The following is a 17046-nucleotide window of genomic DNA, read 5'->3' as shown; positions in this document are numbered from 1 at the left end:
TATATGTGTGTGCGTGTCTGTGTGTGTGTTCAGCTGTGACGTGCCATGCTCCTCATCCGCACTAGCACGCCCCTCTCTTCACACAACCACAAATGACAGTGGCGAAGATGAGTGTTTGTCGATCACTACGGGACTCGAACGTGATGAGTTTTAGTAAAGATGAAATTTTTTTTAAAGTGCGTGTGTGTGTGTGTGTGTGTGTGTGTGTGTGTTGTAATGTACCATGCTCTTCTTTCACACAAGTCATCCGCACTAGCACGCGTCACTGTTCACACAACAACAACTGCTCCAATTCAGCCATAACAGACATTAATTACACTGCAGTGGGTTTTTGTTTTATTTTTGTTTTTTGTTTGTTTGGTTTGTTTTTTTTAGAAGCTTTAAAAACGGAGGCTTCACAAACATCCATAAACACATTCGCACAAACAAAATCAATCCTGGCATCAAGATGCAACAAAAAGTATACATACTCTTCTTCCTCTCCTTCTGTTTCTCACTTTCTCTTCCACTTCTCTCTTCTTTTCTCTTCTCCTCCGCCCTCTTCTTCCCCGTCTTCTACATCTTCTTCTCCGTCTTCCTCCTCTTCTCCGTCGTCGTCTTCTTCTTTGGCATCTTCTTCTTCACCTTCCCTTATTACTTCCCTTTCTTCTTCAAAATGGAAGCTGAATCGGAATGCCAAGAAGTGAAGTGTTGTGAGTGGCTTTCAGTACTTGGGACGGAAGCTAAATTACAATAATAAAATGCATGTAGCCCAGTGTGATTTTATACCACTGTGCCTCGAGAGCATCATTTTCACTTCTGAGGAAAATCAACCAGTTAAAAGGTTCCCTGTTGCTCAAATTATTGACTCATTTCATGAAACATTTCTTTTTGTACTAAAATACATTGTTTGTGAAATTTCGGGTTTTGATATATGTGATACTGAGATTGAAATTTTCCAAACGAGTTCTGAAACTCAGACAGTCCATGGTGTTTTGGTGAAACTGGTAAGTTTCCTGTGTCTGTCTCTGTAAAAATTAGAATGCTAGCGTTTTGGTTAAGTTTACCGCAAACCAAAGAACTTCAAAGTAATCTTCGATTGTTTACAAACGTCTCATAAATATATACAGCACCAACATACATTAGCACCAAAACCTGAAAAAGTATTCGAACTGTCTTGAATGAAACTGGATTGGGTAATTTTTGGTTGAACCTGCAGTTTTCATGTACACCCCCCTCCCCCTTCTCCCCCGGTTTAAAAAGAAACTTCAATGCTATTTAAAGGATCATTTTTCGAAAAATTAGCATAGGCATGTAGACAACGGTACGATGCACATCAATTAGTGAACTACAGGGTGTTTACACTGCAATTTGGTCAAGTTGCATATATTTTACAGTGTCATCAAATGACTGTAAAGTTCACAACAGTCTAAAATACGCCACCGGTAAATGTACAGTATACCGACAATTTACACAGAAATGAAAGAATCTGTGATAATTGTTCCACTAACGACACTACTGATGACTTGTGCGTCGCTAGTTCAGATCGATCAGTTAATACACTGCCTGGAAATATACATCATACCGACAATTTACCCAGAAATGAAAGAATCTGTAATGAATGTACCACCAACGACATTACTGAGGAGCTGCAATATTTTTTGTGCTCCTTTCCCTGGTAGCATCAGTATGGGTGTATGTACTTTTCAAGGATGAACACATAACTATGTATCTGTTACCATAAAATGGGAAACTGAAAACTAAAAAAAAAGAAAAGATGAAATTGCTGCCAAAGAAGCCAAGGAAAGGAAACGACATCACATAGATAGACAGGCCAACATTCAGAAAAAAAACAAAAAAACACCCAAAACCACCAGTCACCTGAATGTGCGTGTGAAATTGTACACATACATAAAGGGCGAAATTGTACACATACACAAAGGGCAGTACGCAAACACACACACACACACACACACACAAAACCACCTTTCGTGAGGGAATTTCATTCTATTTAATTCCGGACTTACACACATGACTCCTTATCTTCCATTAATTAAGTGCTTTGTTGTTGTCAAACGATTTGGAAAGAAAAAAAAATCCAAAACTTTTTCTCGCATTAGTGGAACCACCGATCCAACAAGCATGGTCGTCGACCTATTCACCTATCTGTCTGTGTATCAGTGGCAGTCGATACTAGGCTCCATCTCTGCAGAGGAAGCATGGACGTCCGCCCGTTAGTTCGAGAGCCATGTAGTCTCCAGGAGACAAGAGAAGAACCTCAACAAGAAGACAAGAGGAAAACCTTAACCAGAAGACAAAACCTGAACCAGGAGACGAGAGAAGAAACTGAACCAGGAAACATGAGGAGAAGCTGAACCAGGAGACAAAAGAACCTGAACCAAGAAAGCCTGAACCAGGAGACAAGAAAAGAACCTGAACCAAGAAAATAACTTGAACCAGGAGACAAGAGAAGAACCTGAACCAAGAGAAGAACCTGAACCAGGAGACAAGAGAAGAACCTGAACCAGGAGACACGAGCAGGAAGAGAACCCAGACGACTTTGGGAGATGTGGGACAGGTATGACGTCACCTCCCTGTTTCTGAGGAACTGGGTTGTGTAGGCCCAGAGAGGGGGCGCTGCTGGGCCGGGTTTGGACCTCAAAGCAGCCCTCTGGTAACTGCATCAGTCGTCACTGTCAGACCCGAGGCCATTCTGTTTCCAAACACATTCAGCCGTGGGCAGCTGAAAAGGCCTTGATGGTCACAAGAGGGTGACCCCATACCCTGAGGAATTGGACGCTGTTCCCACATCTGGCTGGCCCTGTGGAGGAAGGCATCATGAAAATGTACGCTGTGGAGACCTCTGGCATCGACAGGCCAACCTGCCCCACACGGTCAACGTTTTGAATGAAAGACTGGCCTTCAGGGAAGGGAGAGTGTTGCGGGACGAGCATCCTGTCCTGCACAGAGGGCCCCACCTTCAAAAAGTCCTGGTGGTGAGGGGTGTATAAAGACCATATCCCACCTTGGAAGAGTCTTTCAGATACTTCCCAAGGAGGAAGGCTCCAGGGGCTGAAAAGGATCCTTACTGGGGGGTGGAATGGAATCAACACCCCGGACCATGTGGATAGGCTGAATGAGCCACTGCAGTGCCATCTCTTGGACCTAAAGATGCCTATTGAACCTGGAGGTAGAGTCGTGCTGTCTGAGGAGGGCTGACTTTGACTGTGGCTTGTGGAAAGGACTCTGCATAGGTGACCTGATTGGGGAGGGTCAACTCCACCTCCACCAGGCCCGAGTTGGAATCAGCTTGATCGTGAGGTGAACGTGGACTCAATCTGTCACCTTGGGAGGGGGGAGGAAGCAGTATCTGTACTGTCATCCTCTTCTGAATGCAGTAGTTCCAATTCTTCCTCCAAGTCCATCCTGGGCTGGGCCCCAAAGCCCTTCCCACATGGGCACACACAAGGGGGTCTCCTGATTTTGGTGGTCTACTCAGCGGGAACAAAAGCTGGGATGATCAAATGCCTGGTACACTGAAGAACCCCTTATGACCCCTACCACCTATGGGTGAAATGCTTGGACCACAGGTCCAGCCATTCATGAGAGGGCGGATGCCAGACCTTCTCACTTAACACACCCTAGGAAGAGATAAGGACCCATGCATGTTGTGAGGGCACAAAAAACCATTCATTTCCCTGCAGAACCGACAGCTACAGGAGAAAGGGAGGCAGTGGTAACCATGGAGGTCGCATAGGGGACCCAGAGGCAAAAGGTCCTCCAAGAGTGGCGCTGGTGACCGAGGTCACCCTGACTGACTGACACTCTCACCAGTTAGGAGAGTGTGCGCCGCCATGTTGGAGTGAGGGGTAGAAGAGGGGTATTGGTGGGGGTTGTGCCCTGGTTCTCCCACCAGCAGCCCAGAGCGCACCTTAAGCGCACCCCAATATGGGTAGAATGGGGGAATCCACCCATGGGCAACAGGCATCTAAAACCTCCAGGAAAGCAAAATCCTGGCAAGGTCGGGAGGTCTCGTCGGACTTGGTTGTCGGACCCAGTAGTGGACCGACGGCCTGACAGCCTAGAACCACCTGACATGCACAGGCCATCCCCAGCAGGGGAGACTGGCCAGATGGTGGGATCACCTGATGCACAGATGAAGGCTACACACCCAGTATCTCCTCCTGTGGAGATACCAGAGTGACTGATACTGATCGTGAAAGATAACAGGAATAAAATATGTGGTACACATTTCATTTCTCACTTGTGTGTGTGTGTTTGAAAAAACTGAATAAGAAAAAAGCTCAGGAAAAAAGTCTATAAAATTCTTCTCACTCGCACACACTCACACACACACACTGAACAAAAAGTCCTGAATCAACGCCTGTGAATTAAATCGGATTTTATTTGCAAGCGTAACAAGCATGCACTGGAAGCATACTCTTCTTCCAAAGGGAGATAAATAAGCTTATGTTCAGGACAAAAATCATGCAATGGTAACACGGGTGGAATGCAGAGTTTTGAATTTGTTATTCCCTCTGAAATTGTAATTCCCCTCTGAAATTATAATTCTGTCTGAAAAATTCTAAATATCTCTTTACTTTTGACTTTCTATTCAGGTGTCTGTATCCAAAGTTTCTGTCTGGGGTAATAAACTTTTCATAAATGCTTGAATAAATCCAGTACATGTATTTAGATATCATGGGTGATTTGAGTCATAGTGATTTTGATACTGTGTTGCATTATAATCTTCTTTACCTTTTTTCTTTGTTTACTATTTAGCCATAGTGTCCTACACATTTTTTTTTCCAAACAAAAAGGTGCAAGGCACATCCTTGTGAACAGAGCATATGAATCTGAGGTAATAGGAAATACACTGAGGTACACGCTTGTGAATATATCATCAAATAAATCTTAAATAATGATACACAAATAATCAGCTGACATGAAAAAAAACCCACATCAAAGATGCTGGGAGGAGGGATGGGAGTGGAGAATGAGGAAAGAGAAAGGAAGAGGGGAAAAGAGAGACCCAGAGAGATGGAGGAGGCAGAGGGAGGGTGGGAGACAGAGAGAGAAAGAGAGGAGGAGACAGAGAGAGGGTGGGGGACACAGAGAGAGCGGGGGAGACACAGAGAGAGGAGGAGAGAGTGGGAGAGAGAGGAGGAGGAGACAGTGGGAGACAGAGAGCGAGAGAGGAGAAGGAGACAGGGAGGTGGGAGGCAGAGAGAACTCAGAACTCAACGTTTTTTATTCAAGGATTAGGATTTTAGGCATAGCCTATTCTTCCAATCTGTCCTTGCTAATCTACATCTATTACAAATTGCAACACATAAATGAAAGGAAAAGGTTTTCATGCAGAAGGGTATTCATAATGAAGAAAACAACCCCCGCCCTCCCCCACACACACACACACCCACACCCGTGCACACACATGCATACACACACTGACGCTCGCGCGCAAGCGCACACATACATACACGCGCGCGCACACTGACAGCACCCCCTCCCTCCCCCCACACACTAAGATTGACAGATGGATAGGACAGTGAGTCAGAGAGAGAGAGAGAGATGTCATCAGTATGGAAGTTCCAGAAACATCTGAGTGTTCAAAAGGTACAGTACTGTTACTGTCTCTGAAATCTACATGTGGCAAGTGCAGCATGCTACAGTGACTACCACAATCACCAATATTACTTGGACATTTGCCATGATTATGATAGAAGGAAATGAATAGATTTATGCATGCATAAGAAATAGAACGAGAAGAAGAAAAAAAGAGAAGAGCAAAACAAAACACGATGAGAAAGCAAGAAAAGAACAACAACATACAATAAATAAGACATAACCGACCCCTTTGCTACTGTCTATAGTAATTCAAAGATCAGAGTTCCCATTGGCCCATTCTGCTTGCAAATCTCCCTCTTCTGCCTGTCTCCCTCCCTCAGTCTCCCTTCCTCTCTCCCTGTCCCCCTTCCTCTGAGAGAGAGGGTGGGAGACAGAGAGAGAGAGGAGGAGACAGAGGAAGGGTGGGGGACAGCGAGAGAGTAGGAGACAGGGAGGGTGGGGGACAGCGAGAGAGAGAGAGAGAGGAGACAGAGGGAGGGTGGGGGACAGCGAGAGAGAGAGAGAGAGGAGACAGAGGGAGGGTGGGGGACAGCGAGAGAGAGAGAGAGGAGACAGAGGGAGAGTGGGAGACAGAGAGAGAGGAAAAGACAGAGGGAGGGTGGGGGACAGCGAGAGAGAGAGAGGAGACAGAGGGAGAGTGGGAGACAGAGAGAGAGGAGGAGACAGAGGGAGGGTGGGAGACAGAGAGAGAGGAGACGGAGGGTGGGGGACAGCGAGAGAGAGAGAGGAGACAGAGGGAGGGTGGGGGACAGCGAGAGAGAGGAGACAGAGGGAGGGCGGGGGACAGCGAGAGAGAGAGGAGACAGAGGGAGGGTGGGGGACAGCGAGAGAGAGAGGAGACAGAGGGAGGGTGGGGGACAGCGAGAGAGAGAGAGGAGACAGAGGGAGGGTGGGGGACAGAGAGAGAGAGGAGACAGAGGGAGGGTGGGGGACAGAGAGAGAGGAGACAGAGAGAGAAGGGGGGGGGGGGGACAGAGGAAGGGAGACAAAGAGAGGGATGGAGACGGAGGAAGGGGGACAGGCAGAAGGAGGGAGATTTGCAAGCAGAATGGGCCAATGGGAAAGGAAATTAACATATTGTGTGGGGGGGCAGAGAGAAAGAAAAGACAGGAGGGGGTGGGAGGCTAGGGATTTGGGGATCAGGAGCAGAGTTACCTACTTCTTGATGCAAAAGCAAACATTCCATCAGACGCAGGTCAAAGCCACTTGGTTGATCTTTCTCACTCTTGAGAACTTCTCACATCTGTCTTTGAACAACTCTCCATGAAACAACTTTTCCACTTCGGTCTTTTGACAACTTTCCATGAAACTACTTTTCACACATGTCTTTGAACAACTTTCCAAAGAACAACTTTTATCATCTGTCTTTAAATAACTTTTCATGCATGTTTTCGTAACATTCGCCTTTGAGTTTTTGTAGATGGATCTAAGCATAGTTTTGCATTTTTACAAAATAAATGTCACATACTCTTTGCAAGCTGCCACTGTAATATCACACACTGAAGCCAACACACGCCATCATCATTCTGGTGAGAAAAAAAGTATAGTCATTGACAAAAAAAAAAAAATCAATGAAACAGCAGAAACAAAACATGATCAGTTTGTTTCCATTCAAACAAAAATTACTCAAACACAGATTTCCACATGACATACAGAGCCAGGCAGACAATATGAGGCCCCATCTCTTCCACTGTAACCCTGTGGTTCATCACTGTGTGGCTCAAGTTCACCACATGACATACAGAGCCAGGCAGACAATATGAGGCCCCATCTCTTCCACTGTAACCCCTTCACCTTCAGCAAAACATAAAGAAAGGAATAACAAAAAAACAAAACAAAAAAAAGCAACAGAAACAACATCTGTTTACATAGTTCACCGGTTAAAACTTTAGCACTGCCTGGAACCGTCTCCTGAATAACAATAGACAACTTACACCTGCGTACAAATATAAATACCGCAAAAAACCAAATTGATGAATGAAATTCTCTACAACTTTCTGTACAACAAAATCATAATACTGTATAAATCTTCACACACTCTCGTCAACTGACTGAACCTTTAAGCGGTAACCCAAACAGGAAGCAGGAGAAAAATACATTTTTAAAAAAAATGCGCAGTTCTGCTGTACTGATTCTTTCCTTTAACTCAAAGCCAGCAACAATGTTTCATCAATACAACCACAAGGGTCATTCTCCATGGACTGAAGCAGATTCCAGTGTGGTTCATCACTGTGTGGCTCAAGTTCTGTCACAAGCACCAAGACATCATCACATAACAGTTCCACAACACACTCTCTTACAAAATCCACTGGAAAAAGGAGCAAATATTCTTTTGTATTTGCATTTGTATTTCTTTTTTGTCTCAACAGATTTCTCTGTGTGAAATTTGGGCTGCTCTCCCCAGGGAGAGCGCATCGCTACACTACAGCGCCACCCATTTTTTTGGTATTTTTTCCTGCATGCAGTTTTATTTGTTTTTCCTATCGACACACTATAGGCACACTTCAGAAGTGAACAATCCAAACACTGAAAAAAAGCATATTTTCTCATGGTACACTTCAGAAGCAGCAAACAATGGGGAAATAAGCACAGATGTCCAACAAATGTTGTCAACAGAACAAAAGTAGAAAGGAAAAACTGTTACATTTCACACACAAACAAATTCAATTCAAAATACTTTATTGTCTGCTTCAACCCAAACAGAATATTCTCTTTCGGCTCACTTGAAATGCCTGTCAGCAAATATCATGGTCATGGTGCAGTGTGCAGTTTTTAAAAACTTGGGATTGACCAAGAATTTATTTTAGTCCCCTAAGGATTTTTTTATCCCTTGCAACTGGCCCCCATAGGCTGTGTCTCGTCATTTTAAAGTGCCAATTTTAAGACAATTTTACAACATTTGTTTTACCTATTTGCCTGGTTTTTCTTGCCATGTTCTGCTCAAGTTGGTTATTGAGAGATTTTGAAAACTGTCTGGGCAATTAAACATTCAAATAAGAAACAAAGTTAATCAAGGTGCACTCCCTGAAGAAACTATAATGTTCTGAAATAATTTTGTCCTCAAACTCCACCCCAGCTAAAGCTTACGACACTGTCCTAGATCTTCAGTGTCCCATGAATCATAATATTACAACAAAAATGAACAAGGGACAACAGTAACCATCGCAACAAAAAACAACTTTCAAACCTCAACACTGGCAAATCTGTTCTGGGTTCCATGAAGTATATACAAAGAAAATGAACAAGGGACAAGTGTATCAGTTGAACAGGAACGACAACATCCAAACCTCAACACTGGCAGATGTCGCACATCCATTCCTGACAAAAACTGCCAGGAACCTGAACTTACCAGTACTCTTGCATATCTTGTGGGATCCAGTCCTGACAGAATCTGCGGGATCCATATAACAGACCTGGATTCATTCCACCCTATGCCCCAGCAAGGTGCCAGTGTCTGTATCTCCATCGAGTCCATGTCTAAACCTGGTTCATCGAACGATTTACAACCTTTCAAATTTGTTTTAAGAATAAGGGACTCTCGCAAAGATAACCTCCCAGCAAACATACTGAAGAAGTTTGGGCACAGTTTGAGCAGTTTCTTTTTAACTTAAAAAAAATCTGGTTTTGTTTTTCACATCTACAATCAAGCAATGCTCAGGCATCAAATCTAGATTCATCAGAGGCTTTTCAACCTTTCAACTACATGCAAAGAATAAGGGAAGGGACATGACTGATAAACCTACAGTCAACTTACAGATTAAATCCATGCACAGCTAAAGCATTCTCTATTTTTAAACGTCTCTTACAAACACAGCTAGAAAGTGGTGTTTCACTACTTGGAAAATTTGAAACAAACTGTTCCCGATGTATACAGTGCTTTTGATCCAGACCGTGACACCAATGATGATGATCATTGTAAACATAGGGAGGTGCGGCAATTTTATCATACGAATGGTGTATGCAAAACATTCATTTTGTTTTTACACACTACACTACACTCAGCATTTTTGTAGTAGGGATTTTTTCAACAGAGAGGGTTTGCTAGCCCTTCGTCCAATACTCCTTTCGCATCCAGGCTTCGGACCAGCATAGGCAGAGTTGTTATGTTTTTAAATCATCTGAAGATTTCTGGCTGAAGATTATCGATGCAAACTGCCATTCGTTTAGTTTTAAAATCATCTCCAGACTGGCTGAAGACTCCAGTGTGGAGAAGGTTGCCCAATCCTGGCAGTACTGAAAAGGGTCAACAGGCCTACACACAGAATGCATACATGCTCACGAAAAAGGATAGGACACTGGCAGCACTCAAAGGAAGAATCACTTCAAGGAAGAGTTCTTTCTTGCATGTGTTACATATAAATCTGCAAAAACAACGACGGAAAAAACAACAAACAGAACAGTCCTATGGTGACAGTTCTATCTGCAGACAGTGCTGTGACAGTTTCCTTGCAGAACACCAGATCGTTTCCCCTGACCATTACAATGTCAACAGTCAGTCTTCCATGAGTTTACAAAGTGAGTCACACCATCAATGTTGAGTTAACTCTCTCCCAGGATCTACTTCCTCTGATGGTTTCAATATTTTATTCAACTTTATGGGATTCCATGGCACATTTTCCTCGTCTTCTGACTCGATGAAGATAAAAACTATGTACGGAACCTGAAGCCAACGCCCAGTGACACATCTATGTCGTTGCCCCCAAATCTAGAGGTTCAAATCAACTGACTGTCAGTGGTCTGTGTGTCTTTATGTCTTGGTCGTTGCCATGGTCTTCTGTGTGAGGTCTGTGTCGGCAGACCTTGGTCAGTGGTCTGTGTGCCTTTGTCTGTGGTCTTTGTTGTCAGACATGTGTCCATGGTCATTGTGCCTTTGTCTGCGGTCTCTGTCACCTGAATTATCTCAGTGATCTGCGGACACTCGGTCGCCTGAATTATAGTGATCTGTGGCTTAGTGTCCTCCATCTCTTTCGGAAGACTTGTGGTCTGCGTCTCCTTGTCAGCGGTCAGTGCTGGCAGACTTGTGGCAGTGATCTGTGTGCCACTGTCTGTGGACTGTGCCGGTGGACTTTTGTATTCCTTCTCACCTGTGTCCTCGGTCTGTGTGCTTCTGCCTCGTCTGGGAAGGAGGGGTTCTGATTCTCTAAAAAGACGCGAGTGCGGTACCCATGAACGCCACCTGCGCAAAATGATCAAGGAAGTGAGACAGACAGAAAGTACATGAGAGAAAAGCTGGAGAGAGAGAGAGAAAGAGAGAGAATGTGAAAGTCACACACAAAAAACAACAGTGAAACCTTCGTCTTGATGGAATTTCCAATTAAATATTACAACATTTGCCAATTAAATATTACAACATTTGCCACTGATTTGATAATTTTCTGCATATGTTTCTTTTTCTCCAGAATTGTTGGAATGATGCTCAGCTACCACTACTTTGAAAACAATCGATTGTGGTTCCAATACACAAACAAGGAAAACCCAGAACTGACAAAAATAGTTACAGACCAATAACACTAACATCCCACATGTGTAAACTGACGAAAAATAATACAAAGGAAAATACTTCACTCCTGCAAATAAGACAAAAAAACAAAAAAATTCACGATAATCCCTGAGAATCACGCTGCCTTTAGAAAAGGTCAGTCGGCTGTTGAATTTTTAATGAAAGTTACAACACTAATAAAGCAACAATTTGCAAATTATGAAACATTCTTGCAACATCCTTTTGTGTCAGGAAAGCATATTCATCATGATGAAGTACGGCAAAGTTGACTTTTGTATAAAGTGAAAAGATATTGGTAGGCCTGGTCACATGTTTCATTTCACCGAGAACTTCCTCTCAATTAGATCAATCCAGGTAAGATTGGGACGTTCATATTCCAAAGCTAGGCCTCTACAAATGGGTCTGCCTCAAGGTTTAGCAACTGCTCCTATCTTATTCAATATATCAATAGCACATCTTCCAAAAAAAAGACACAGTTTTAGTTTGGTATGCCAGTGATGTTTGCTTATTGATGAAGGAAACAGAAAACCCTGTCAGAGCACATGACAGCATCCCAGGAGGACACTGTGGCGTAAGACGTACCTGGCAAAGGGTTCTCCTCCTTTTTTAGGGGGGGGGGGGGGGGGGGGGGGGGGGGGGGGGGGGTCTACTGTTCATCTTATTGTACATGAGCATGGACATGTGATGTGTGTCAGAAGACAAAGGCTTGAACAAGAAGAAGAAAGAAGAAGAACAAAGGCAAAGGGTCGTGTACACCCAGTTCCTCTGGACAAAATGCCCATTACTGATGTACTGTTTCAACACATTGAAGCTGATCTGGTTGGTCCTTTCCCCCCCCATCTTTCGAAAATGGTTACAGGTATGTTCTTACTGTTATTGATGTGGCAACTGGATTTCATCAAGCTGTGCCACTGAAGAATATTAACACTGTACCTGTTGCTGAAGCGCTGATGTTGATTTTTTCAAGAGTTGGCTACCCTGCAGAAATTCCAAGTGACTGTGGTACTCAATTTATTCTAAGTGATTGGTACTCAATTCATTTCAAACCTTATGAAGGAGATCTGCTGCCTTTTGTCTATTCATTCTGTCTGTCACAACCCATAAGGGGTTGCCCATGAACCCCCCGCACCTTCCCAGACTAACTAACACCCCCACAACACAAAACACAGAGACATAGATAAATCAGCTCAATTCTTTACTGTTGTACATGTTGAATACCCTGGTCCAGACACACAAATTGAAACACTTAACTACAGCAACACTCTTGAATTACATCATAGCAGCTTGATCAAGACACAGTAAGCCCTAATAACAGCAGCACAGATCTACGCAAAAGGAAAAAAATGTCAGTTCACTTGAACCAAAGTCACGTTCATCTGTTGAAGGACAGCATCACTGAACTGGCCTTAGTCGTACGCCCGCAGAAACGGAGAGGGTGGAAATGGGAGGAGGGACTGTGGGCGAGGGCGTTGGAAAATATGGGGGTCGGGGAAAGGAGTGGGAGTGAGGGAGTTTGGAACAGACAGGGATGAGGTGGAATGACGGAAAAGTGAATCCTGGAGTCCCGTTGGGGTGGCAGTCAGGGAGAACCAACAGGAAGAATCACAGGGAACAAATCTGTAACAACTCCCATATCTCTGTAGATTACACTCTAACATTATGAAAGAGTACCCCCCCCCACCCCCTTCCTGGAATGATACGGAATGCACTAAGGAAATAATTGGTTATCTTATCATATACAGTCAATTTCACACAATGCTACGAACGCCAAAGTACATGAAATGTTTATGATTTATCCAGTAATGAAGGAGTTAAACTCTCATGCAATCCAAAAGAGACATTTACCCTAAATGACAAAAATGTCGGTATCTATCCTTGTGGTTTCAAACTACCGAAACAAACTCAATGAGCCAACATTGCAATCTACCAATCACATTTCAAATACCACACAAACGTTTTGGAAATCATAGGCTGCAGTTGGACACAGTTCACAAAGGAAATGAATCAGAAACAACTCGAGCTGAATACATAGCAAAACAACCCTAAACACAACCTTATCAATTATCCCAAAATATTTAGAAATAAAAGAATACTGGATTTAAAAGATTTCCGTTAAAACAATCCCCAAAATACAACCAAATGTCATAAGTTATGACACTAACACCATGAGGACAAACTATACAACTCCCCCCTCACCTGTCACCAGGCAGGAATCAGGCTCACCACTGGCCCAGGAGAGAACACGAAACACAGATCCACACAAAGGCAGAAGGGGGTCACACAAGAATCGAGCCCCACGACTGTCCAAGAGGGCACCCAACAGCTCACTTGCTGGAACGGCGACACTTCTCCTTCCAAAGCTCGGCACCAAAGGCAAAGCAAAACTCTTCCTTCACAACGACGTCAACTCCGAACTCATCTCAAGAGTTCAGAGCAAGAATGACTAAGGACATGTCGGACACACATCACAACAGATTCACGTGCATCAGTTTGGAACAGAACTGAGCACACAAGAGAACGATAGAGCAAAAGGGGGAGAGAGGAGGGAGAAAGGGAGAAGGGAAAGGGAGAGGGGAAAGGAGAGGGGAAAGGGAGAGGAGGAGAAGGGAGACGAACATACGAATACACGCACAAATGAATGCTACGAGCCGTGACACTGTCCATTCTTCACCTTTTCATGCACAGTCAAAGGAACAAAAGACAAGTAAACACTTCCAGACCTTACAGACTGAGATTTAAAAAAAACAAAAAAAAGATTAAAAAAGGCCAAAAATCCAAAAACGCAAAAGTCCTCAAAACACAACCACAATAACTTGCAAAGTTTTGGGGCTTTCTTCTCACACCAACCAATCAAAACTTTCTGAAACTACCACACAGACCACATACTAAATAAAATGAGAAAGTGTCTACGTTCTTTTCAAAATTTTATGCAACCAATAATGGGGGCAAGATACAAAAGCAGTAATGTGTCTGTCAAACTCCCTTGTGTGCTTTTGGTTGATATATCCCCTGATATTTTGCAATGCACATAACACCTATTCAAGAAATTTACAAAGTGTAGACTGCAAAGCATATACACCCAGTGAACACTGCAGAAAGGAAATTCACTGATCTGTCTTCAAGGTCTTTGTTTTTCTGTAAAGGATTTTTTTCTTCTTTTTTTTTGATAGCCATTCACCTTTTAGAATACACTTCAATGGGTAGGTTTCTCTTCATCAAACTTGAAAATTGGCATCAACAGTCTTCAATTTTTTATTTGTTTATGCTTGTTCGCTCTTGTTGTTGTTGTTGGTGTTGTTAACCCCTTCACTGCTAGTACATTTTGCTATGGCCTATGCTGAGAAAATTTTCAGAAAAACAAGAAAAACACGCCAATGATTTTAATTTGCTTACATTTCAAAAAGTACTGAAGATAAGTGCATAAAAGTATATATCAAATGAAAGGAAAATGAACAAAGATTTTGTTTTTGATACTCACATGTTCAAATAATGAGTCAATCTGACAGAAAAATTCCATAAAATGCATTAATAAAATAAATTGGGACTGTCATTCCACCATGTAGGTGCTACAATATCAACCAGGTTGTCAACCTGTCTTTCTTGTGACTGTTGTGATCAACCACACACACTGTCAAGGCTGAGCAACAGTGTCCAGGTGCATAAGACTCCAACACAGTCCACACAAAGAATGAAAAGGGTGTACTCACCCAGGATCTATCGCCAGTAAAAATGCTGTGTGTGGCACTTGCAGAAACAGTCTTCAAGACACAGTGCTGGTTTGCTGGGGCAGTCTGGGCAGTAGAACCTCACATCCTTTCTTTGTCCTTTCTTCCAGCAGACTGCACCTCCTTTGTGGCCAGGCCTTCTGTGGGGTAGGTGGGATGAAGTGTCGTCCACACAAGGCAAACAGCGTGGTCATCTTTAGCAGTGTCTTGGTCACCAAAAATCATGGCACTAATTACATCCTTCTGAAGTCCAGGAGTGTACTGCTGATGCCTGCTTTTTTGTAGAGGATGTGTGCATTCAGCATGGCAATTTGTAGAAAATGCACACTCAGCTATTTATACCACTTCAGGGTTTTCCTTGTGACATCGTAGGGCTGCAGTTGTTGGTCATGATGGTCCATGGCACCCATGTTTTTGTTAATCCAGAATTGCTGGAGGCTTGTTTACTGCCCTTTGGTCTTGCTGCTGCTGGTCTTCAGCTGTAGGTTTGTGGCAAGCTGTCAACTCCTGATGACCCAGGATGAACATCATCACCATGCTGCATACCTGAAACACATTGCATAAAAGACTAAGTTTGTTGGGTTTGGGGTTTGTTTTTTGTTTTTTACATATAAAAAGATCATGAAATGGTACCATTTTATTTCTGATTGTTTTCAGAAGCTGAAATACAAACACACACATACCTACCTCACCCCCCCACCCCAAACCCCCAAAACACACACACACTGAAACTGGTTCATGGTATGCCATACCCCCTTCATTCTCTCTTTCTCATACAAAACAAAATGACAACACATCACACACACACACACACACACATCTACAAGTGTTGAATTTACAAAGTAATTTAGGCATACAGTTCTGTGTATCATTCTCTGATTTCAGTTTTATAAACATCATCTCATCTCTTCCCCCCCCCCCCCTCTCTCTCTCTCTCTCTCACTCACACACACACACACCACACAACAACAACAAACCAATACACACTCAGGAACGAACACAGAAAGCTGCAGGCGAGCGACACACGCTGTCATCAACAATGAGCCAGCCAGCAAGCCACGCCCCCCTGGGCTGTGATGGTCAGACACAGTACCCACGTGACTGACTCTCTCTCACTCACACACACTGATCAGTGACTGACGAAGCCACTTACCACAGCTAACACATTCAAAACACACACAATGCAGTCATATTCATTGTTACAACAAACAGAAAGCAAATAATAAACTGACAAACCTCGTAAACACCCACCTGCATCTTGAATCAGCTGAGCTTGTCAGTCTTCAGTTTCGTCAAGCAACTGCACCTCCCACCCCCCTCCACTGTCAAAATCAGCGTCTTCAGCATCAACTTCACGCAGTTCTGTCTCATTCAGTCCACAATCTTCATCTCTACTGTTTGCATCGCGAAAGAATTCTTTCAATACAAGTGCAAGTGTTGGGGTTTGTCTGCATTCAGCCATGGCTTTGCAAACACAACTTGAGCTTCGTACAAACTTGCAAAACTTTCGCCATAAATATGACAATCCAATGAATAATTTTAGCTTATGGAACTCAGGAGATAAAGAGCTCTCAGGGGAGCTAATTTAATGGTTAGCAGACTGTATTTTCTGTAATGAGGGACTCGAAACATAGAACGTTGTAACATGACGTACGGCGCACGTCAACACAGCATTGGTGAGCGACATTTCATGACGTACGCCGTACGTCAACAGCGCAGTCAAGAGGTTAATCTAACGTCATTTCACTATATTTCAGCTGAGTGAAGGGGAGTAATTATGGAAAAAATAAAAGTAACAGAATGAGTTACACTTACAATGAGGAGGAAAGGAAGAAGAGAGAGAGAGAGAGAGAGAGAGAAAATAAATGTTTAGATGTGTGTGTGTTTGTGTGTGTGTTCATGTGAATATATTTTTTTATATGTGTGTGCGTGTGTGCACACGTGCGTATGCATGTGCATGTGTGTGAATATGTATGTGAATGTGTGTGTCTGATATATATATATATATATATATATGCGTGTGTGTGTGTGTGTGTGAATGTGTGGGTGTATGCATAAACAAAAATGTGTTTGTATGTATGTGTATGTGTGCATGTGTAACTGTGTGTGTGTGTGTGTGTGTGTGTGTGTGTGTGTTGAAAGCATATGTTTGAAAGTGCTGAGTTCATGTGTACACATGTGTGCACCTCCCTGCACTCCTGTCAGAGAATGCAG

The 17046-nt window shown here is 43.3% G+C and overlaps 1 protein-coding gene across 4 annotated transcripts in view; it reads right to left on the bottom strand.

The window, feature by feature from the left end:
• Positions 1 to 7237: 7237 nt before the first annotated feature.
• Positions 7238 to 17046, bottom strand: part of LOC143291646 (uncharacterized) — a 42142-nt gene continuing 32333 nt past the window's right edge. For all 4 annotated transcript variants that reach the window (XM_076601630.1, XM_076601627.1, XM_076601631.1 and 1 more), the window contains exon 8: positions 7238 to 10783. In XM_076601630.1, coding sequence (XP_076457745.1) covers positions 10321 to 10783 — 463 coding nt within the window. In that variant the 3' untranslated portion in view covers positions 7238 to 10320. The remainder of the gene's footprint in view (positions 10784 to 17046) is intronic.

Source organism: Babylonia areolata, chromosome 17 (genome assembly GCF_041734735.1).
Source record: "Babylonia areolata isolate BAREFJ2019XMU chromosome 17, ASM4173473v1, whole genome shotgun sequence".
Taxonomy (NCBI): Eukaryota; Metazoa; Mollusca; class Gastropoda; order Neogastropoda; family Buccinidae; genus Babylonia; species Babylonia areolata.
The sequence above is the reverse complement of the archived record's forward strand: the minus strand, read 5'-3'. Positions and strand labels throughout refer to the sequence as shown.